This window comes from Apteryx mantelli, chromosome 2 (assembly GCF_036417845.1).
Source record: "Apteryx mantelli isolate bAptMan1 chromosome 2, bAptMan1.hap1, whole genome shotgun sequence".
Lineage (NCBI taxonomy): Eukaryota > Metazoa > Chordata > Aves > Apterygiformes > Apterygidae > Apteryx > Apteryx mantelli.
This window is the reverse complement of record NC_089979.1, coordinates 99,028,151-99,049,913: the sequence shown is the minus strand read 5'-3', so window position 1 is coordinate 99,049,913 and position 21,763 is coordinate 99,028,151. Positions and strand designations below refer to the sequence as shown.

At 38.8% G+C, this 21,763-nt stretch overlaps 2 protein-coding genes across 5 annotated transcripts; one reads left to right on the top strand and one right to left on the bottom strand.

Moving 5' to 3' along the window:
- Positions 1 to 262: 262 nt before the first annotated feature.
- SDHA (succinate dehydrogenase complex flavoprotein subunit A) lies at positions 263 to 16,430 on the bottom strand. Its single transcript, XM_067291153.1, has 15 exons — positions 16,351 to 16,430; positions 13,516 to 13,602; positions 13,020 to 13,181; positions 12,486 to 12,629; positions 12,172 to 12,336; positions 10,806 to 10,954; positions 9,302 to 9,426; positions 7,796 to 7,964; positions 7,020 to 7,215; positions 6,043 to 6,214; positions 4,552 to 4,670; positions 4,070 to 4,181; positions 2,838 to 2,968; positions 2,258 to 2,371; positions 263 to 1,351 (listed from the first exon to the last, which is right to left on the bottom strand). The coding sequence occupies exons 1-15, from the start codon at positions 16,414 to 16,416 to the stop codon at positions 1,265 to 1,267; spliced, it is 1,998 nt and encodes a 665-aa protein (XP_067147254.1). The 5' UTR covers positions 16,417 to 16,430; the 3' UTR covers positions 263 to 1,264.
- Positions 16,428 to 21,313, top strand: CCDC127 (coiled-coil domain containing 127). 4 transcript variants are annotated; one of them, XM_013952815.2, is made up of 4 exons: positions 16,726 to 17,028; positions 17,134 to 17,219; positions 17,322 to 17,450; positions 18,166 to 21,313. In XM_013952815.2, the coding sequence occupies exons 3-4, from the start codon at positions 17,330 to 17,332 to the stop codon at positions 18,834 to 18,836; spliced, it is 792 nt and encodes a 263-aa protein (XP_013808269.1). In that variant the 5' UTR covers positions 16,726 to 17,028; positions 17,134 to 17,219; positions 17,322 to 17,329; the 3' UTR covers positions 18,837 to 21,313. The 4 variants fall into 4 exon arrangements, with proteins under 4 accessions (XP_013808268.1, XP_067147255.1, XP_013808269.1 ...); XM_013952814.1 differs by lacking the exons at positions 16,726 to 17,028; positions 17,134 to 17,219 and adding an exon at positions 16,428 to 16,470; XM_067291154.1 differs by lacking the exons at positions 16,726 to 17,028; positions 17,134 to 17,219 and adding an exon at positions 16,556 to 16,719.
- Positions 21,314 to 21,763: the final 450 nt, after the last annotated feature.

Below are 21,763 nucleotides of genomic sequence, written 5' to 3'. Positions count from 1 at the left end.
CAGAACATGGAAAGAAAGTATCTTGTTTTGCTTTACAATAACCTGAGGAAACTAAAACATTATTTCCTCTGACGTTAAAAGCAGTCAGAAGCAAATTGCGGGGCTGTTCCTATAACATTGTAAAGTCAGGATAATGTTTCAACACGCTCCCCTTCTCTCTTCCTGCCCAAGCAAGAGCAGCAATACTACATGCTTTTGCTTATGAATTTCCTCCCAGGAGCCAGTTTGAACTATTGGCTGTAAGATACAGAAACACTAAAAATAAACAAGGTATAATGTATTCAGTTTTTCCAACAGCAACCAGAGACTATAACATTCAGCAATTGAGAAAACACAAACATTTTTCCAAGAACAAAGAAACGCTTCATTCAGTCCAGATCTGGGCAACCACACTTCAGTCCTGATCACGAACTTGGAATTATTCACAAGAAGAGTGCTAGTGACTACTGTACTTCCATAAAGGTGTTAGTGCCTTAGGTATTGCATCATTCTATCAGAGCACAAAGTTCAAGTCTTGGTAAGCTTTAATATTTAGATGAGTTGTCTTCTGCAATTCTGATTCTTGATTCCTGGGAGAAAAGGCAGGCTAGGAAATATACACATAGAATACACCACAAAGATATCTTCAAGAGTGCCAGAGATATTGGAGATAGCTCTTGAGATTTCCACCAAAATATAGCATAAGTAAAATATACTTTCACCTGTTTCAACTGGAGTAAAATTGTCTCATTTCCTTCAATAATGAAATAGTATGACAACTTCTACAATTTTAACTTTAGAAAAAAAACAAAGTTATAATTTCTATTATTCTTTTCTTTCATGTTACTTACAAGTAGCAATTTTGTAATGATTAATTTTAAATCTCCATATCATAAAATACAGCATCTCAAGCATGTGTACAACTATTGCAATGCATTTGTTTTTAAAGCAAGGAAATAATTATACATTCAAAATAAATGCATTATGGTTATATGCATAACTGCATATTCAAAGATAAATACTAGGACAAGACTTCTAATCACTTTATTTAGACACGCTTTGTGTTCTCCCTTTCAGTTTTGGCAGATGGGTGAAAGAGTGTAAGATGTCTTGCATTCCATTTTCATAGCTTTACAGGAAGCCACAGAGCAGAATACAAGTTGGAGAAATCTCTAGGCAGCATTTTTCATTAATTGTTAATGACAATAGCATTTTGATTTGGTTGTGCTATGCTTATGTACAGTAACCCCTCTTTGTGAGAGGATTGCAAGTTGATTACAAGTTACTAGTATGAGCGAATAGCAGGTGGAACAGTTGAGCAATCTTGTTCATTCAAAGTTCTGTCAATTACAGGTCTGTATTTCAAGGTAACCTTTAAAAACAAAAAAAAAAAAAAAAGACAACTTCAAGACAAACAAACCTCTTGTATGCCAAACAAGACACCCTAGATAATACAAACGACCGGATAATATGAATAACTGAATGACTTGGTTGGTGTTAAACTATTTCACAGTATTTATTTCCTTCCATAGGAAAAGAACATTTAGTAACCTATATGGAACACTTGAAGACAATTCTCAGTCACCACCAACTGAATTTATCAAAACCAAAAACCTGACCAAAAATGGTAGCAGAAAAATGCTACTTTAAAAAGGCCCTTTGAACAAAAGTAAATTTTTGGCTAAGACTTCTATTTCCTAGTTTTTTTAGCTGGGAAAGTCTTGGAGATTTTGAGAACACAATGGATCAATCAGGAGGCAGGTAAACCAGTTTCATTCTGTCTCTCCGGCACCTCGTCAGTTATTCAGGAGCTGGAGCGTTCTCGCCTGATCCTCAAACTAGAGTCAAGGAAGCTGGAAGTGGGGGGGGGCAAAGAGGACTAAGAGAAGGGATATAGAAGCCAACACTAGAGGGTTGTTTTTTTTTAAATAAGATAAAATTTCAATTCTATTTACTTTTAGATAAATACATTATGCTGAACATCAACAACAGGTTTTACCAGCATTAGGAAAGAAAAACCTTCGTAACTAGCTTGATGCAAGGTGAAGAACAATTCCGGCTCAGATCACAAAATTATTTCTCAAAGTTCAACAGTAACTCCTCCCAGTTATGCCTACTGTACCAGACTGAATGTTTAATTCTTTAAGTATGTTAACTATATCAGGTACTTCAGACAATGCCAATCATTTCCCAGTATTATCATGATATTGAGAGCTGTCTGTTAGAAGAGCTGTCTGTTGACAGGGAGAAAGGCCCTCAAGCATCAGAGTCAACATACCTTCCCAGTCTTGATGTCCACATATGAAAGCGTGTGCTTTCTCCAGTGTTCTTCAAATGGCTTCTTCTGTTGGCCTTGGAGTGGCTTGGAATAATCAAACTCATCTATCCGTACCTAAGAAGATCAGGTTAGCGTAGACCAGAAGTTGCATCTGAAATTCACTTCATAACCATATAGTTAACAGCACTCCAATTAAAATTGTAATACATTGCATCTCCTAATAGCCAACAAACTTTATCTTAACACCACCTATGTCAAAATTCAAGGTCCTTGTAAAGCTTCAGTATTTAAAATAGTGTTGTTTGCATAGAGTATTCCATATATATATATATTTAATATATATTAAATTATATATAATTCAATTATAAATAAATATATATTTTTCTATATTTTTATATATATATATATATTAAATAAAACAGATTAAACAGAGCAAATGAGACCACAAACAAATGCCACATGAATTCTAACTCAAAATTCTGAGGACTGTACTTTGATTTCGCTTTTACGGTGTCCTTGGATGGATTATTTAAGTCTTAATTTCTTCAATCTCATGTCCAGTCACAGAAAACATTTATACCTTATAGTCCTCTCTGGCATGAGCACCCCGGGACTCCTTACGAGCCTCAGCACCATAAACAGTTTGTAGAGCGCAAAGCATCAGGTTTTGCAGTTCTAGGGTCTCCACCAAGTCAGTGTTCCACACAATACCTAGTAAAGATATTAAAATACTATGAAGGTGTTGTACAAACATGTTTTTCCTCAATTTATTTCTAACCTATAGTAGATACTTAGGATGAAGCTAGCTAGTGCTGTGCATAGCACAGTCATAGTATTGTAACACTGAATTACTCACTATTGCTTGTAAGGCTCAATACTGAATCCTACATGCTGACAATCTTAACGTGTCATACAAAAAATTCAGCAGTACTGAAAGGTTCCACATGTGTATTATTGTAATGCCATAGATTCTTGCATGCTTGTCATCAAGCCTGCAGTTCAGTCCCTATACCTCATTTCAGATCACAAGATCTGACTAGAAGGTAACTTTTTAAGCAGATCCCTAGCAGGCCCAAACAACAAGGCTTCCCCTTCTTCTCCCTCTCAAAAAAATAACTCATTTTCCTTCAGTTGTCTCCAAGCTGTCTCCAAGGTGGACCCGAATTCACTTACATGAATATATCTTCATTTTCTACATTCTAAGCTATCACAACACTCCTTCTCTTCATCCTTGGTGAGAGCTGTCCAAGAAAGCCAGTTCTACTTTCACTGTTAGGATACATATCTAATAGCAGTAGTTGGAGAGAAATACACAACTTGAGGGAAGCAAATGTGCATCATCAGATGCACTTAACAAACCAAGTCCTCCTAACATGCACTGCAAGACATGGCAGTAACTGTATGCACAGCTGTTTTCTTAGAAGAAGAATGAGAACTGAGTGTTCAGACTAAGAATAAAGTGATTTCATTGACTTACTAAGAATATTGTAAATATCTTCTGAAAAGGCCAGTATGTGAATCACTTCATCTCATGCTCTGTGAGACAGTAATATCTTCTATAATTAAATTTGACTTCAACGTCAGCTTCTTTGAAAAAAATGCGCAACTAGAAAGTGTTCAATATGATAAAGTACCTTCCCGATTACCGTATTTAGCATTTAAGTCTCTACAACAGATTTCTGAGAATTCAAACCGGTCAAGATCTTTAGCCAAAATTTAAAACAGCAGTAACAAAAAACAAAAAAACCCTTCCCCCCCCCACTTTTTCCATGGAATACTTTAACCAAGATGTGTTCTTTAATATCAAATTACCTCTGTCAAATGTCTTTAGATGAGCCAAGTCATGATAAATTCGACTAAGTTTCTCACAACCTTCTTGTAGTACAGAGCCAGTACGAAATACAGCAGCATGGCTTTGCATTGTCTGCACGACAGTAAAAAAGAAATTGCATAGTTTCATATGCACTAAGTCCCAAGTAACCTCATTAGTTCCAGCAGAGCTTTATATAAAGCTATTCTGACTTCAGACATGCCTGCAGCATGAAGAAAAAGCACTCCCCAGAGGAAACCACACCATGGTACACAATGAAGTAAACCACCCAAGAGGAATAAGCATGAAGGAAAGAAGAAACTAATAAAACTGAAACAATGCCTTTGTTGTGCACAGACACTGTTTCCACACTCCTTTTTACTTCACCAAAGCAAATCCCAAACAGCGTATTTAAGAGTGTCCAAACCATCTGCTTTGCTTTCAGCTTCTCGCACTGTACACTTGAGGACTTCACCAATCTTACCTTCTGCATGTTAAGTCTCACTTCTGAGGTTCTTATGGTTCCACTGGCAAATCTTAATTTGTCAAGATTAGCAACTGACTCTTCACCAGCATTTGGTTTAATGGAGGGAACCGGCTCTCCTATTAAGAAAATTTCAGTAAGTTTAGTAGATGATTGTTTTCAGTTTCTGGAAGTTTCATAAAGTAATAACTACCAAAAGTCAAAGCAGACTAAAACCACAATCTATCACTGCCTGAGATGCAGGTTAATTGTAATTTTCCTGAACTCCCACCAACAATATCCATACACTTTTAGAGTAGAGTTCTCAGTGGAACATATGAATCACTTTCTTGCCTGTGATATTTGGGAGGGAATCTACAGGTCCAGCTAAATTCTGCTGTTAATTCCTAAAAAGGAACACTTGAAGCAAATTCTCCTAAACTGTGGAATAAGCCTCACTGCTTGTGGCTCCTTACCACCTTTTCCTTCACTCTCCTCGCTTCCAAACCACCCACCTCCTCTTGGCTCTGTTAAGGGACCAGGGCCTAGCCAATAAGCTTGGCAGTTACACGTGGGCTCTGCAACTCATCTCTAATACTGGGTTCCACCTGTTACTGGGTAACAAAGAAGATTAAACTAACAGAACACACAGCATCTGACCAGTGTGCTTCATCTCCTGTGTATCTTTGCATTCACACTAAAAAAACAAAAACAAAAAAAACCCCACCTTCCCACAACTTAAGTCTCAGAAGAGCCACACAAAGACTGGTCCAAATAAACGTTTGCATGAAGCCAAAGCCGATAAGCACTGCTAGACCTAAACTGATTCCATAAAGAACCACCACTGTCAACTCTGTGCAGAGTCAGAATGAATAAACTTCTTTATGAATTTGGACATCAAGTTATGAGGAAACAGATGACTGCTTCTGGACTTCAGTTGCTTTGACAATTTAATTGCACTTTTATTGTTATTTTTGAACTTAGTAACTGCTGCAGAACTGAGTTATTCTAAAATAACATGCAACAGTGATAATCCACATAGCAGATGAGATGTTACAATTGTTAGTATCCATTTCTTGTGTCACTTGCATATGTGGTCCACATTATAAATCAACAAGTGGCAGCAAATCCTACTATATGAAAGAAATGAAGTGCAAGACAGGCTACACCTTGGTCTAGAAGATGCAGTGCAGAATGTAGAAGAGTTAGCCTTTGTGTTCAGCATTCAGTTTCACTAGCTGGTGAAAAGTCAACTGCATTTGTTGATAGCATTGACTGAATTACAGTTTTAAACAGGATTGATTCACAAAACAAGTATCAATGCAAACATTTGCACAGTCAAGAATATGGCAAGAAGTATACAGCAGAGAGTTTTTGGCATTTTCTAACAGTCTATTAGCCATCTGAATTTGCAATAGGTAGTCATACTACAGTAACAACTCTTTGTTAGGCAGAAATCAAATCATAAAGGTAAACATCTCTCTAAAGGTTGAGCTAAATGGTGAGACTTACCAGTCTTGCACGTTTCTGCAATAGTAAGGGCACAAGCACGACCAAAGACCACCAAATCCAAAAGTGAGTTCGCTCCAAGTCGATTTGCACCATGGACAGATGCACAGGCTGCTTCCCCACAAGCATACAAGCCAGGTACCACTTTATCCTCACCATTCACATGTGTAATCACCTGTCATTTCAGACAGTCAATTAATATTCATTTTTTAAACAGTTCATAACAATGCAAGCCTCCTTATTTTCAAATAAGGAGTTTCACGCTTTGTAAGCATGAAACTACAGCAATCCAAAGTTTTCTGACTCTAAATCTATAAATATCTTAGTTCAAAAGGGTAAGTAGTAATGCTATGTAAATACAGATGGAAGTAAAACCTAGTATTTCTTTAGTCATACTTATGAAACAGAACCATACACTTCATCATGACATTTTTGCAGTAGAAGCCAGAAAAGCACAGGAAGTGAATCTGTCCTGCAGATTTCAAAGGCAAAATTTTACAATAAAACAAACACACCCATCAAATACAATGCACTGAGCCAGAAAATTCAGCTGACACCATGAAACTGACCTCTAAGTAGTATGAATTGAAAGAACCAATTTTAGTGCAGAGATTACATGATTACATTAGGTGTAGAGCATTAACGCATATAACCCAAGTTACAGATTGCGGTAGAATCCTAGTCTTATCCTTGTTCAACTATGTATTATCCTCAACTGGATAATCACAGAATTGTTGTCAGATGTGACAGTAATGCTTCCTTTTAGATATTCCTTGGAATTCCATCTTCAGATATTCTGAAACATGGTTCTTGGGTTACTTATGAAAACAAACCAGATAATGCTAGAGTACTTGAAACCTACTAAGTTATGTAGTTCAGCATCCTTACAATTATAAAATACTGTTAATGCTGGGATATTTGGAAAATCATTTCCTATTACTAGATGATACAAGTTACTAAGAATGATCTGCATTACTTACTTGTCCTTTGTAGTTAGTAGGAATACCTCCCATATTGTAATGCACAGTAGGAAGAACAGGAATGGGCTCTTTAGTGACATCCACTCCAGCAAATATCATAGCTGTTTCTGAAATTCCTGGAAGACGGGTTGCTAGCTGCTGAGGTGGTAAATGGTGCAACTGCAAATACACGTGGTCTTTCTCAGGACCACAACCCCTAGCAAAAACAAACAAACAAACAAACAAACAACATATAACAAGAACTCTGCAAAAGCCAGTAATTATCTTAAGCCTATTTAGTTTTGATAACCTTTGCAAAAATTAAAAATTAAGATTCATCTCTGATAAAAATGTGTATTTAGCATATTTGAAAAGACTGTTGAATCTGGCAGTGTTTTTCCCCTTCCAGCTTTCTTTTGACAAATTTTCTTTTCTTTCTGCACAGTATTTAACATTTTAAAGCAGTACATATTCAGAGAGATGTAAAAGACAGTTCATCAAGAGAACAGAACAAATGGTTTCCACTGCTTTTTACTAAGAACTGATATGTTAAACTTATTTGAGCAACTGTCCCTAGACTCACTGAATTCAAACAAGACGTTCTTAATATCTTATGTTTCTTTTTAGTATGATTAAGAAATAAAAAGCAACATTTTCACTACAAACACAGTCTTCATGTAACAATTAAAGCTTACGTCCCCAAATTACCAGGAGTTTACCAAATGAACTACTGTACTACATACAGTCTAGTATGATTAAATATTCATTCTGCAGCTTCCTTGAAATATTTAACTAACCTTCCTTCCCGAATTTCTATTGTCATAGAACGGGACACTACATCCCTGGAAGCCAGATCCTTAGCAACAGGTGCATATCTCTCCATAAATCTTTCACCTTGACTGTTAATTAGAATACCTCCCTCTCCTCGACATCCTTCTGTTATGAGGCAACCAGCTCCATAAATACCTGCAAAGAAAAAAACCCATAAAGTGAAATACTCACAAGACAGCTTCACAACCAAGAAGACCAGGACTGAAGAAACAAAATCTACTTAAAATAATGCAAACAAGTCACATGGGTAGATTTTATTCTGCCCTAATAATCATACCTATTAGTAATTGTCCCACAAGGCTGCTTAGAAACAAGTTTTATTATTCCTTTCAAACATTTTTCTTGGATGGTAAGCAAATTGATTAGGAACACCTATAATATCCAAAATGCTACAATCTGAAGATGTCTGCACCCACCAATACATATGGAGAACATTTACAAGGGTCTTGTAGACCTTGGTCAATTATTTTGTTCAAGTATTTGAAGCAAATCAGAAGCTGATCATCTAAACTTCAGTTTGCTCATCTTTGTTCCCATTTCTCCTGTACTGGAGGCAGCACAGAACAGCTTCAAATTGTATGGAAAGTGAAAGCTAACTCAGTAAGTCTTCTTTTCCCCTAGAGAAGTAAGGCCTACTTGTTAGTCTTCAGCTCTGGTCATTATAGGAAGCAAAAAAGCTGACCAACTCATGCACTTCATAATTATTTTAAAAGCTATGGAATTATCAGACAAGCAGTGAAATTTCTTTGACTAGAATGAACCTTAGATCTTTTTAGGATATAACAACTATAATACTGTAAAATTAAATGAATAATTAAAAAACCTCACCATTTCTAACAAGCTAAAACCGAGCATTTATTTAGCTACAGTCAAAAGAAATATATCTCCTTCACTTTTTAGTCTTTAATAACTTTTATGGCCCACACTTTGGATACTGATCCTCTGCTATAATACCATGGTCCTAAATATATAACATTACTTCAAATACCTCTCTTCCACAAAACATTCTAGTATGTAACTCCCTAACATTTACATCTATCCTATTGCTTCTGTCTCTAATATCAAACCATTTGATATTCTAAAGACAAGAAGAAACACATTTTTAACAGGTAAAGTGATTTCACCTGGAAATTCATAGAACTTGTTAGTATTGTAAAGACAGTTCCTCAAAATATTTAACACTGGTATCCAAATTAGAAGATCTGAAGTCTTTCTCATATTGTAGCATTCTTACTCTCAGCTTTATATTCTACGGCAGTCTGAACACTCATTACAAGCAACTAATAAACAGTTAAGTGCTACAGGAAAGTACAAACTGACTTGAGTACGTTTTTAAAACAAACAAAACTCCCCTTTCAATTCTTTTTATTAAAAATAATGTTGTAAGTATAGGTATAAATAGGTATAGGTATATATAGTATAGGTATAAACATTTCTATAGATAGAATTGCTTTTGTAATTGTACTCTGTACCTGTAGGATGAAACTGTACAAACTCTAAGTCCTGGCAAGGAAGACCAGCTCGTGTGACCATTGCAGTGCCATCCCCTGTACTAGTATGAGCAGATGTACAACTGAAATAAGTGCGGCCATACCCACTACAAAACAGAGAGGTTGAAAAAGTTGTAAGTCAAGGAAGAGTCATTAGAATATACCACTTACATATGCTGTTTGCATAACAGTGAAACTAGAGCAGAGGGTTAATAAGCAAGATATTTTGCCATCTCCTGTACTCAGTTTAACCAAAGAAAACAAAAACTGATAGTCTCCTGTTATGGTCAACCATATCTGAAAAATGACTGGTGCCAGAAGACCCAAGAGAAAGAGTAACAATTCTGAAGCAGGATAACTCAGCTGGTGCACGATCACTCAGTGAACTATGCCCAATAACAAAAATCAAGTTTGTGCATTGGAAGTCTTTTCTCTGGAAAAAAAGATTGCTTCAGAAAGTTAAGTTCTCTCAATCCAATACATTAGACTCAATTGGAGCTATTATTACTAATTTTAGCAAAAATAGTATACAACAACATTTTATATCCTTGTTATGGTCCCGATTTTATATGCTCAGATTTGACAAGTTAGTTCTCTAAAACAGGTACTAAAAATTAATTCTTACACCTAAAACAAACATGCTAGTTTCCAATGTTATTGACCGTTGCCAGTACTCCCAATTTCAGGACAATCTCTGAGAAGAGATATCAGCCTACATATTGTAGTACTCAAGTATGAAAACATTAGCATTGATTTTAATAAAGCCAAATCATGTAGGCAACCAGCAAACACAGTATTTTTGCTATGCAAGATACGCATAACAAATCCATTGTACTCAAACAGATAGGAGATAACAACAAGCAGCGCAAGCCTAATCTGTATAGTATTCTAACACAAATATACAAATTTCTGCAACCAGATAATGTAAAACTAAACTAATCTCCTGATAATTCCATCCTATACTGACTGCACTTATAATTCTGTTACCTTGATGTCACAGATGCTCAAGAACTTTGAAAAAAGCTCGTTTCCTAAAGGAAACTCAGAATCCTACAGATACATACACCCGTGTTGTTAGCATTGCAACAATATCTGCTTTAAACAGCCAGTTTTAAAAACCTAAGACCATTTAGATTGCACACACACACATACACACACACACACACACACACACACACACACACACTGCTCTTACACATTTCAGCTTTATGCCATTGCTCTAGAATTTACAGCTAAACCTCATACTGAATTTATGCTCGGTCAAAACATTAATAGGCGCTTTCTTTCAGACAGAATGATTAAATTTGCAATTATGCTGCTTTTCATCCAAGAAGAAAACTTAGATGTTATAGATGACATGTTGACTTAAAAACCATACATTATATGTTCATCTCCACACTGGAGCTTCAAATCCATCTACAAACACCCAGCCCTCAAACTAGTAGCAACCTGAAATTTCTGCCCTTTATCATAAACATCACATTACCCAGTGGCAATGACAGTGTTCTTTGCTCTAAAACGATGTACAGAACCATCTTCTATGCAAAGGGCAATAACACCACGACATTCTCCATTTTCCATAAGTAGGTCCAAGGCAAAATACTCAATGAAGTAGCTGGTATCATACCGCAGAGACTGGGGGGGGGGGGGGGGGGAGAAGGGGAAAAAAAAAGTAATTATCAAGAAAAATCTGGAAACTTACGTAAGCTCTCTTCAAAACTGTCAATGCATATGGACTATATTAGGATAAAGTCAAAAGAAACAAACAAAAAATCCCCCACACACCCCAGCAACTCTCAGGGAAGCCTTTTTCCCTTATAAAACTGTATTACAAAAAAAAAAAAAAAAATCACTAATGCATCTATTCTAGCTCAACCACTCAATTCTGAAAAGCCATAGCTAGTCAACCAGACTTGTTCTTTCAGTCTACATTTGGCAATACTTTAGTCAGCTGCAGAGCTCAATACACACACAAGCATGTATCCCTAAATCTTTCTGAGACGCAGAATACATCTCCTCAAGCCTAGGATATCAACAGAAGCAGCAAGCAAAGTCAGACAGATTCTTTCATGTGCTCAGGGAACAGACTAGCATATGGCAGCACTGAGCATTTGTATTGCAGTAGCATGTATGGTTTTAATTACAAGGAGAGCAAATAGCTAGCTACTAAGTAAATAAAAACCATTAGCTGTTCTGCACTTAGTTTAAGGCTTCAAGTAGCTTACTACCATTTTTAAAAGAACTAAATCTTTCCTCTGTTATGCCGTGAAACATTGATAGGACCAGATACTAGAATTCTAGTCATTTACCTGCAAGAAAGCAAGCTCAGAAATGCATACTAACCCTTTATGCATTTAAAGACATTACACACGTTTCCCCTGCTCCTTGTTTGAAGATGACTGAACAAAAACGCTGCCTTGTACCTTTTGTCAGAGTTCCCCCATGCCCCTGAGTCAGCTTTTCTGAAAAAGGGTTTTTTTGGAGAGTTTAGATAAATTCTGTCTTTGACTAGTTAACAGATGCAAAAGTAGCAACAAGGAAAAACTACTCCAAACCACAAATTTGACAGTGCATACTACTCAAACATTGCCTCCAGGAGAGCAAGTATAAGCAGGATCCTTCAGTGTATTTTGTTTGTACTCCTGACCAAAAACAGGCATCTGCTAGGCTACATCCTTTCACAGTGCCTCAGAAGGAAAGAAAATCCAGAATTTGAATCAGTGATTCGCCTGGATTCCCCACTGATACTATATGTGTGAGCAGCTACAAGTCTTTGATTTTTCAAATGCTAGGAGAAATCATTAATTGAAAATACAAAAACACAAATTCAGTTTTATTTCACAGATTCTTACCCTGCCATACAACGTATGTAACAGTGAGTGTCCTGTTCTGTCCGCAACACAACAGCATCTGTGAGCCTGTCCTCCTTTTCCAAACTGGAGACTCTGTCCACCAAATGCACGCTGATAGATTTTTCCTTCTTCTGTTCTACTGAATGGCATCCCGTAATTTTCCAGCTGTTGAACCCAGATAAAAGCATCAGATACAGATGTGCATAATAAGCCAGAAAGTTAACTTTTTTTACTGTTCCTAGTAAGGAGATCTTTATGGAAGTTGGTCTGTGCTATAATTACCTAAAGTGGAAATCAATTTCAGCAAGTCTCACCTCTATCACCGCAGCAGGGGCTTGCTCAGTCATGTAGTGTATGGCGTCCTGGTCCCCCAGCCAATCAGACCCTTTCACTGTGTCATAGAAATGCCACCTCCAGTTATCGTCCTCCATATTTCCCAGGGCAGCATTGATCCCTCCCTGAAAATAAAAATACGTATTCCTAGAACTATATTACTGAAGTACAGTTTCAGCAGTTTTTCCTCCTGTTTCTGTTAAAATCACATACTGTATACATAAGATAAGAAGTAAATTCAGACTTAACATGGCTGTGAAAAAAACCATGCAAGCTATTAGTTTCACAATGGTTCTTATCTTATTCTGATGTGAAACACAAAAGTTACACACATGGAATGCAGTGAAACAAAACTGAATAGAAGCTAGACATATATTGCCTTCCAAAACAGTTTCAACTAAACGTGTAGCATTTATGAAAGAAGTGCGGCCTTGAAACGTTATGTTCATGTGCATATCTAGACAGGCTTTCTGAAAGAAGCTATTTTTTAACATTGGTTCAGCCTAATTTCTCACCTGTGCAGCAACAGTATGAGATCTGGTAGGAAATAGTTTTGTAACACATGCTGTATTAAATCCAGCTTCTGACAAACCAAATGCAGCCCGCAGACCTGCTCCTCCTGCACCCACAACAACCGCATCAAATTCATGGTCCACTACTGGATATTGTGCAGAAATCTGGAAAATGAAGAAAAAAAGACAGTTTGTTATCAAAAATATTTCAAGCTGAGCCAAACTTTAAAGTTCTGTGTAGACACAAACAGTATACGTTTAACATTCTTAACAGATGTAGCATTCATTAAAAGAATATATTAGATACTGCCTGTGGGGGGGGAATTCATCACTAAAAAAGCAATTCATTTTTAGAAACTCAGTCTCACTACCTACTTGAACACAACACTCCACTGAAGCCAAGCATCTGACACAGCAGCCCTATGGCTTCCTTCTAGGCATCGTAAGTATCGTGTATTATCTAGTCTGTTACTTAAGGTAGAGAAAAGCACAAACATACCGAATCAGAAATCTTGGTGGAAGCACTTTTCTTTCCATTGACTGTGAAGTGAAAGTTGCGTGCAAGAGTCTGGCATGCTGCTGGCCACTGTGGAAAGAAATCAAGATAACCATTGTAGAACAAGTGTTTCCATGAGCAAGACTTTCAGCATTCTCAATCACCCTGTGTTCATAACAAACATCTACTTACCACTGTTTCCACATGTTCAAGAATACTGTATCAACAACATTTTAGAGCTTTTCAGTGAAGTTCTGGCTTTCCTATCATCATAACCAGAAGGAAAAATATTTAAAGTTTTGACTAGATGAAAGAACAACCTGCAAGTAACAAGCTGTCATGGACTTTATCATATTTTCTTCACCTCATTAATACTAACTAGTCTCCTAGATCTATCTGAGCCTTGCATTGACAAAACGTATGTTTGCAAGTAATGCTCTGGTATTACCATGTTTTTTCTTATGCAAACAAAGATACAGACAGCTTTACGAGAATCACAGGAATTACTGGAAGACATCTCACTTGGGTCAAACAATCCACAGAATTTGAATTATTTCAGGTGTCTGAAAGAGCCAGAAATATTCTCCTTGTTTTCATTCTGTATTTATTAGTGGCCTATTTAAAACCATTTATTAATATTTGAATGAAGTGTAGGGGCACAGTTTTCCCCTTCTGTAACATTCTCACCGCTCCCCAAACATTAAACCACTAAAAACACTAAACCACTCAAACTCACATTCAGTCTTTGCTTGATAGGTTAAAACCACAATTTTAGTCTCTCTAGAGTAAGTCACCAATTTTCCCAATCCTAGTATATTTTCTGAACAGTCTGAAGAAGGAATATCTAACTGGGCATATATGATTAGAACAGTAATACAAAAAAAGTCATGCCAGTGCCTTGCACAGGGGCACCAGCACTTTTCTATTTGAAATACCTCTCCAATACATTCTAGGACTGCATATGCATGCCCTTTCCAACATTTGTTATAACAATGGTTTAATCACTCTATAATATGGTCAAAAAGCAGGTCTTCTCTCTGTATCACTTCCAAAAATTTGTCTCTTTTCCCCCCACCATGAAATGAACCACACTGAACTTTACTCAATTAAGTTTTATCATCTCTCTTACCAGTTCCTTAAAATCATCTTTTTGCTTGACAGTGAATCTAAAGTATTAAAATATTCATTAATACACTCCTGCTTTTTAGAGACAAGGTAACTAGATGAGATGATTTAATAAGATCAGTCTTTACAGCTATTACTGAGAAATTCTCCTAGTAACCTCTTCCAACTGTTTATTTCCCCCCCACACACACACACAAACACTGATGGGTTATCACACTTTTGGACAACTCCATGCCCATCTTAATCCCCACATTTATACTTATCGTCATTAATATTTCACATCCAGAATCAGATCAAGTGGTTCACTGAAAGTCAGACAAAATAGAAGCACCAAGCAAAATGAAGTACCAGATGTAATTTACCTACAAAACACCTCTCCCAGCAGTAACAGATACCAAGCTAGAACGGGGTGCTCTCTCTATAGCAGAAATGCTTTCGAAGCCTTGAGTTACGGTTGGAGTTAGACTAGCAGAACTGTAGTTTACCTGGCCAGCTGCACTACCCACTTTAAGTTTACCTACTGCATATTCACTAGCATATACTACTCCTGCTTGTTTCCAGAAGGTTGTTGCAATAACCACTTTGCAGCTCTCATACCACTGCATAGCTTTTTACTGTATTAGTTTATTGCCATTGGTGAACAACTTATTTGGTTATTGCATAAAGCAATTTAAAGAAAGTCTTTACTGACAGTACATGACAAAATTTTATACATGGTTAGTACTCCTTAAAGCAAGTGCAAATGACTTGGGGGGGGGGGGGGAAGAGGTATAACCTGTGTTAAATCCTAAAGTACAAAAAGAAATCAACCCATTTTTCCCCCTCACAAAGTTAATGTCCAGCTATGATCTCCAGCCAGAATTCTGCTACGAGTGCCTTATAAATAACTACCTTTTAAAAAATGTGTTATTTTCCTGAAGCTGCTACATCACTCTTCTGTGGGACTATTTGCAAACAGTTGTGAAATATACCTTTGCATCAGAGAACTCCAGAAATGTATTAGCAAAAAAAAAAAGAAAAAAGTTTAGCAGATGCTTTTCCTTTCAGCTTCTGCAAAACAGATCTTTCAGAACTGTTATTCCCATTCACATTTTATTGGTGTTAAATATTTAAGAATTGCTGTTGTCACTGAATTTTGTTCAGAAGGATTATGAACAGAAGTCCATAAAGCAGAAAAAGATGTACTAAATTTGAAAATACTGGTCACACTAATCCCAATTTGTTACTAAGAACACCATGTACCTTGGCAAATTAAAGATCCTTCCCCGTGTATATTACTATTTGTTCTAATACTTGTATTTAGAATATAGCGAATGAGTTCATAGTGTTTCACTTTTTTTTCCCTAAACAATCGCCTTCACAGACCGCGCTGCCCCCCGCCAGGCACCCGAGCTCACCCACGGGCTCCCGCAACCGCGGCGCAGGGCCCGGGGCTGCCCCAAGGTCACGGGGGGGGGACGCGCCAGTGACACGCCCGGGGGCGCGCAAAGGGGGGCGGGGGCAGGACGGCGGATCAGGCCCCCCACCCCCCGCAGCGGCGCAAGGGGAGGGGCAGGAAATTCTCGGAGCCCCCGGGCCCGGCCTGCGCCATCTCCCCCCTACCCCCCCGAAAGCAGCTCTCCGCTCCAGCCCGCGGCCTTCGCCTTCGCCTTCCCCCTCCCCGTGACGCCCGCAGGAGGGGAGGGCAGGGCGGGTCAGGCACCCGGCACTCACCGCCCGCGCCGCCGGCCGCAGCCAACGCTTCGCAAAGATCCGCGAAGCCGCTACCCTCGCCGCCATTTCGCACGGACCCAGAGGAGCTGGCAAGGAGCATGCGCGAGGCGCCCGCTAGCGGTACCGTTACCCACAGGGCTCGGCAGGAGAGACCAATGGTGTATGGTGGGGGGGGCGAGTCAAAGGCTGCATGCGTGCGGAATTCCCCCCGAACGTTCCCCTGGTCCTCCTCCCCTGAGAGGAGCTGCAGGGTGGCCAGCCGAACGGGACCACTTAGGGCTCGAGCGCGTCGCTTTGTCCTTTCCTCCTCCGCTTCTCCCCTCTTTCCTGCGGTTAATGGGTCAGCCCGAGAAGAGGCGGGGCCGACAGGTAAGTGGCCCCGACAGCGCTCCGCCGCGGCTCTCCGCACCTGGGCTAGTATGTAACTGCCCCCGCTCCGGCCACCATCCCACGCGCGGCGCGGGGGGCTTTGACGCCCCTCCACACTCCCCGCCGCGGGGGCCGGGCTGCGCTGCGCTGCGCCGAGGGGCCTGAAGGGTTTCGAGGCGGCGGCCGGCGGCGCCGCGGGTGGCAGGACCGCGTAGCCTCGCACCCGGCTCGGAGGACGAGCAGAAAATAACGCCAGCGAGCGCTGAGGCCTGCGGGGTCCGAGCGCCGGGAGCCGACCTGCGAGCCACGGTGTGGCTGGTGGTTAGGTACCCTACCTGGGAGGCTCCTGCCGGATAAAAGCGCATTACATTAAAGTTTCCGAGTAACGCTTTGTATTTCCTGTTTTTGGGACAGGTTTTGTCAGGGTTTTGTTACCATCTCCCTTGTTCTCGTTTTATCTGGTTTGATGCAGAGTCTAAGGCAGAAGTGATTGTCCAAAGGTTAGCACTGGTTCAGATAAAATATTAGTTATGGGAGCGGCCTTCGTTCCTGTGTACAGCACTAATATGGTGTTTCCCTCCCTTCTTTCTTGTGAATCTAAGGTGTCTTCATGAATAATTTAAATGATCCTCCCAACTGGAACATCCAGCCGAATCAAAGAGAGCCCGGTGATGAAGGCAGCAGATGGAATTACGCTTTGCTGGTCCCCATGCTGGGATTGGCAGCCTTTCGTAAGTAGTACCTAATACTCTCTGCTGGAGCTGGAGTGTGTTGCTGTGCGCAGGCATATAACCTGCGGACTGAAGTGAAATTTCTGAAACAATACAATGATTAAGTTATACTCTATCTAGGGATTTCCTCTGGTCTGCCCATGGTCTCCAGGATGCGTCATATGTTTTGGAATGTTCCAGTAAATGCTGTTAAATTTATAACCCTAAGGCAATGAGTTTTTCACACATGGAATTGAATCCGTATTTTAATAAGCTCCACTTTACACAGCCCTCTGTCAGAAAAGGAGACAAGTGATATGCTAGAGAGCCAAAAAGTAACAATCCGAAGAGCTGCTGATATATATCTATTTACTGGACCTGGAAAGTTCTTAGCATACTTTTCGCATTAGGAACCTGGAGTTTATCTCCCCAATAATTCTTATCTTCCTTCTTTAATCCAAGAAGTATGTGTGTTAGCAATACAAGACTAGTGGACATTTCACTTCAAAGGAAACATTATGATCATCAAGTTTGCCTTCCTGTGGAACATGGACCCACAGAAGTTCACTCTGTGGGCCATGTAAACAGAAGTGAATGCCACTTTTTGGTGGGCAAGGACCAGGAAAGAAAGTTTTTACTGCAGAATAACTTTTCTTTTGAGGCATAATTAATTAATCATGCCCATCAATGATATCTGTGTTTTACTGATATGTGGAGTCTCATTTGTATATGATAGGTTGGATCTGGACCAGAGAATGTCAGAAAGAAATAGAAAGAGAAAAAAAAGAATATTATAAAAAACAGTCATCTTTACAAAGAGACCTGGAAGCCAAATACCGGGATATAATCACAGAAAATCGTCGCACAGTTGCTCACTTGGAGCTGGAGCTTGAAAAGGAACGCAACAGAACCCTGAGTTACCGTGAAGCACTGGTGTCCCAGAGTCGCAAACTAGTGGAAGAAAGAAGAATCCTAGAACAGGAACAGGAGAAGTTAGAGCGAGAAAAACAAGTTCTCTTGCACTCAGGAGCCGCAGGTAACTTGTACCAAAGTTATCTGGCAAAGGAAGAAGAGTGGCAAAAAAGAGCCAATATTCTACTAGAAGAATTGGAAGATGGACTTAAAGAAAGACAGGAAATCTACTGCAGTCTTGTGGTGCCAAGAAACCAGAGACTAGAAGTAGAGAAAAATCTGCTAGTTAAAGCAGCAACTGATCCTGTTGCTGTGACTCTGCAAATTGAGAGTGGCTTGAAAGATATTTTCAAACATGACAACTACTGTGGCAATCTGCTGAACAGAAACAAAAGTCAAAATGGAAGACTTATGTGGCTGTATCTCAGATATTGGGAACTAGCTATTGAAGTACAGAAGTTCCAGAGAGTAGAAAAGGCCATGTTAGGAAAATGATAGATAGGGGAAGTAATGATCTTTCATGTGATCTACCATGAATAATATGGACTATCACAATTGTAGTCTGAAGCTGTTAAATTCTCCTATGTATTTTGGTTTCCCCTTCTCATTGCATTTGAATTTGCATGTGCAGTGTAGGTGCCTTTCCTTTCACTGTCTAACAACAAATGCTCCAGTGAGCTGTGCACTTTGCTCTAAAACTCTTTGAGTGTGTTTGTATTGCAGACTGCAGTGTAGTGTACAGATATGCAAGCTTCTGTAGGTACCAGAAGCGGCAAAATGGAATCTGGATTAGACTAATTTACCTACTTGCTGGTTATCCTCCTCCAATGGAGAAGTGAGTTGTCTCCCTCAAGTCAGGTAGTATGTAGTGCTCCTTATCCCTGATTTCTTGCATGGTGTTTCATCACAATTTTATTTTATTTTATTTTTTTAAAGCAAGACTGATTTTGAGGCAGATGCTTGGAAGAGAACATGATCAAGTAAGGTTCCTTGTCACATAAATCGTACATGTGCGTGTAGATATATATACACACACATATGTATGTATGTTTGTGTGCATGTATATATATACTTGTATAATACATACATTTCTATGTATTAATATTCCAAGGGGGAAAGACTATGATCATGTTTCAGATTAATTAGTTCTTGCATTGTCTTCCAGCTTTAATATACAAATAGGACTTTCTCTAGGAAATATCCAAAAGATGCTAATCAAAATAATGCATAAAGAAACAGTTTGATCAAAGTCTCGCTGGAGCTAGGAAGGCATGTCTGAGTTCTAAATGGAAAGTATATGAACTCTAGGTTGTGTTCCTATCGTACTGTATAAATGTTAAGAATACATATGTTTTCTTCTCAGTCAAGGTTTTAGTTATTACCAAAATGTGTGCCTCCAGCATAGACCTCACCACGCTGCTGTCTCTGTGTCCCGATGCACTGGGTGATACATGTTTAGCTGCCAGGAGCCTCTGAAGATTCCAGTCAGTGCATCTGGCCCCATACCTGGTATAGGCCCTATTCGTTACTTGCATATAGAAACATAAATGCAGCCTGGCCATGCATAGCCACTTCCCCTCCCTCTCCCCCCCAGCTGTCTCAGTTCTCCCAGAACTGAAGTGCACTCTTCCACAACTCTGAAATTTTGAGCTTACAGTTCACCCCTTCAGGTACATATGACTGTGAAAGCCTACATATTGTGAGCTACAAGCTTTGCAAAGGCTTAAGTAAGAGGACTTTTAACTTTATTGAGCGCAATAAAATGAACAGATCTAGACAGAACATTAAAAATACTACAGTGCATTTCTGTGCTTGAAATCCCCTAAAACTTTGGCTCGTTGTAGAGAGTAGGAACCACCTTCAGTTTCAAATGTGACATGTATTTTGGAGTGTATTTCTTCCTCCTTTCTAATCCAGCCTTACTCCCAAAGCAGCAGTGTGTACCCTTTTGTTTATAACCTTCTCTGTTACTTGACATTGATCGGTGTTGATAAGTTGTCAGTTCTTTAGCAGTTCTTTAGTTATTCAGGACCAGCCTTGAAACAAGTTTGCCCTAGGCTATCAGCTGTTGCTCAGCCCAGAAGCAATTGAGCAAAGTGGATGCCCATCCAAGTTTAACAGAGAACTCTGGTAGATGTGGAGTTTTCCCTTGTTATCTCCTCTTAGTTTCATTTCAGCCTGGGCACAGGAGACAGCAGATAAATCAACCATATAAATTGTGTACGCAACCTAATGTAGTTACTCAGCAAAAGTGTCCCACATGAAACAAAATTCTTAAACTGTACATGTTTCTCAAATAATCGTTTCTTCAGTTCTGATTTTGCTCACTTTAGTGGTAATAACTATACTGTTGTACTGATCTGTCAGCCTTTTATGGACTGATATTTCTTAAAAATAAAGTTATAGTAAACAGACAGACATTACAAAAAAAAACCAAAACACCTATCACAAGCACCAAAAAGGCCAAAGACTTTCTGGATGCCAAACATATGCAGGTTGGGAAATGACAACAAGCAATTGAAATATTACTCTTGTGTGACTGCTTGAGCCAAGCTGCTGTAGCTGACCATATGAACATGCCCTAATTGCTTAGTAGAACAAATTAAACAACTTTGCTTGTGTGTAATTCCTTCAGTGTGTGGAAACTGGCCACACAACTATGGAGGTTTGATGTGTACATACAGGCAGTTACAGCAACTCAGCTGACATACAGTAGCCAGTGTATCTATGCCAATATACTCAAGACTCATGCCTTGACATTGTACATATTCATTAGTTCTTGATATTAAAGGGTCAAACATTTTATGCTTTCTGAGTTTTTTTCATAGTTTGTCACTGACATCAACTTAAAATATTTAAAGAAAACGTAATCAAGAGGGTAAAATACTTTCTTCAATATAAGTATGTAAATTGAAGCCTCATGTGCTTGATTGTATGTGATTGGATGCAATGTAATAAATGTTTGAAATTCACTTTCACTTCTTTTGAAGTGTCAACTATTTGTACAGCTAAGATTGTCCATGAACACTTCGCAAATCAGGATATTAAGACAGAAGAGCAATTTGAAGAGGATTTTTGAAAGCAGGTTGAAAAGCACCAATCCTATTAGTTTCTACTGAAATTCATATTTCTTAGTGTTAACCTATAGAGGGGGAATATTTCAAAAATGCTTAAGTTATATTGAAAGTTTATTGTGAGCTTTATCTTGCTCACTAGCTATTGATCTAGGTTAGTGATTTGTTTGAAAATGCCCATATATATGTAGAATGTAAGAATAATTTGTCTTTGGAATATTTAATGAAGGTCTTTTGGTTACAAAATGTCACTCACCTATTAAATAATAATAATTAAAAATTGTAAATCTTTCTGCACTGTATTGTAAATTGGGGGAAGTAGATGAGAAGAGGGGAATTTGTCTATCT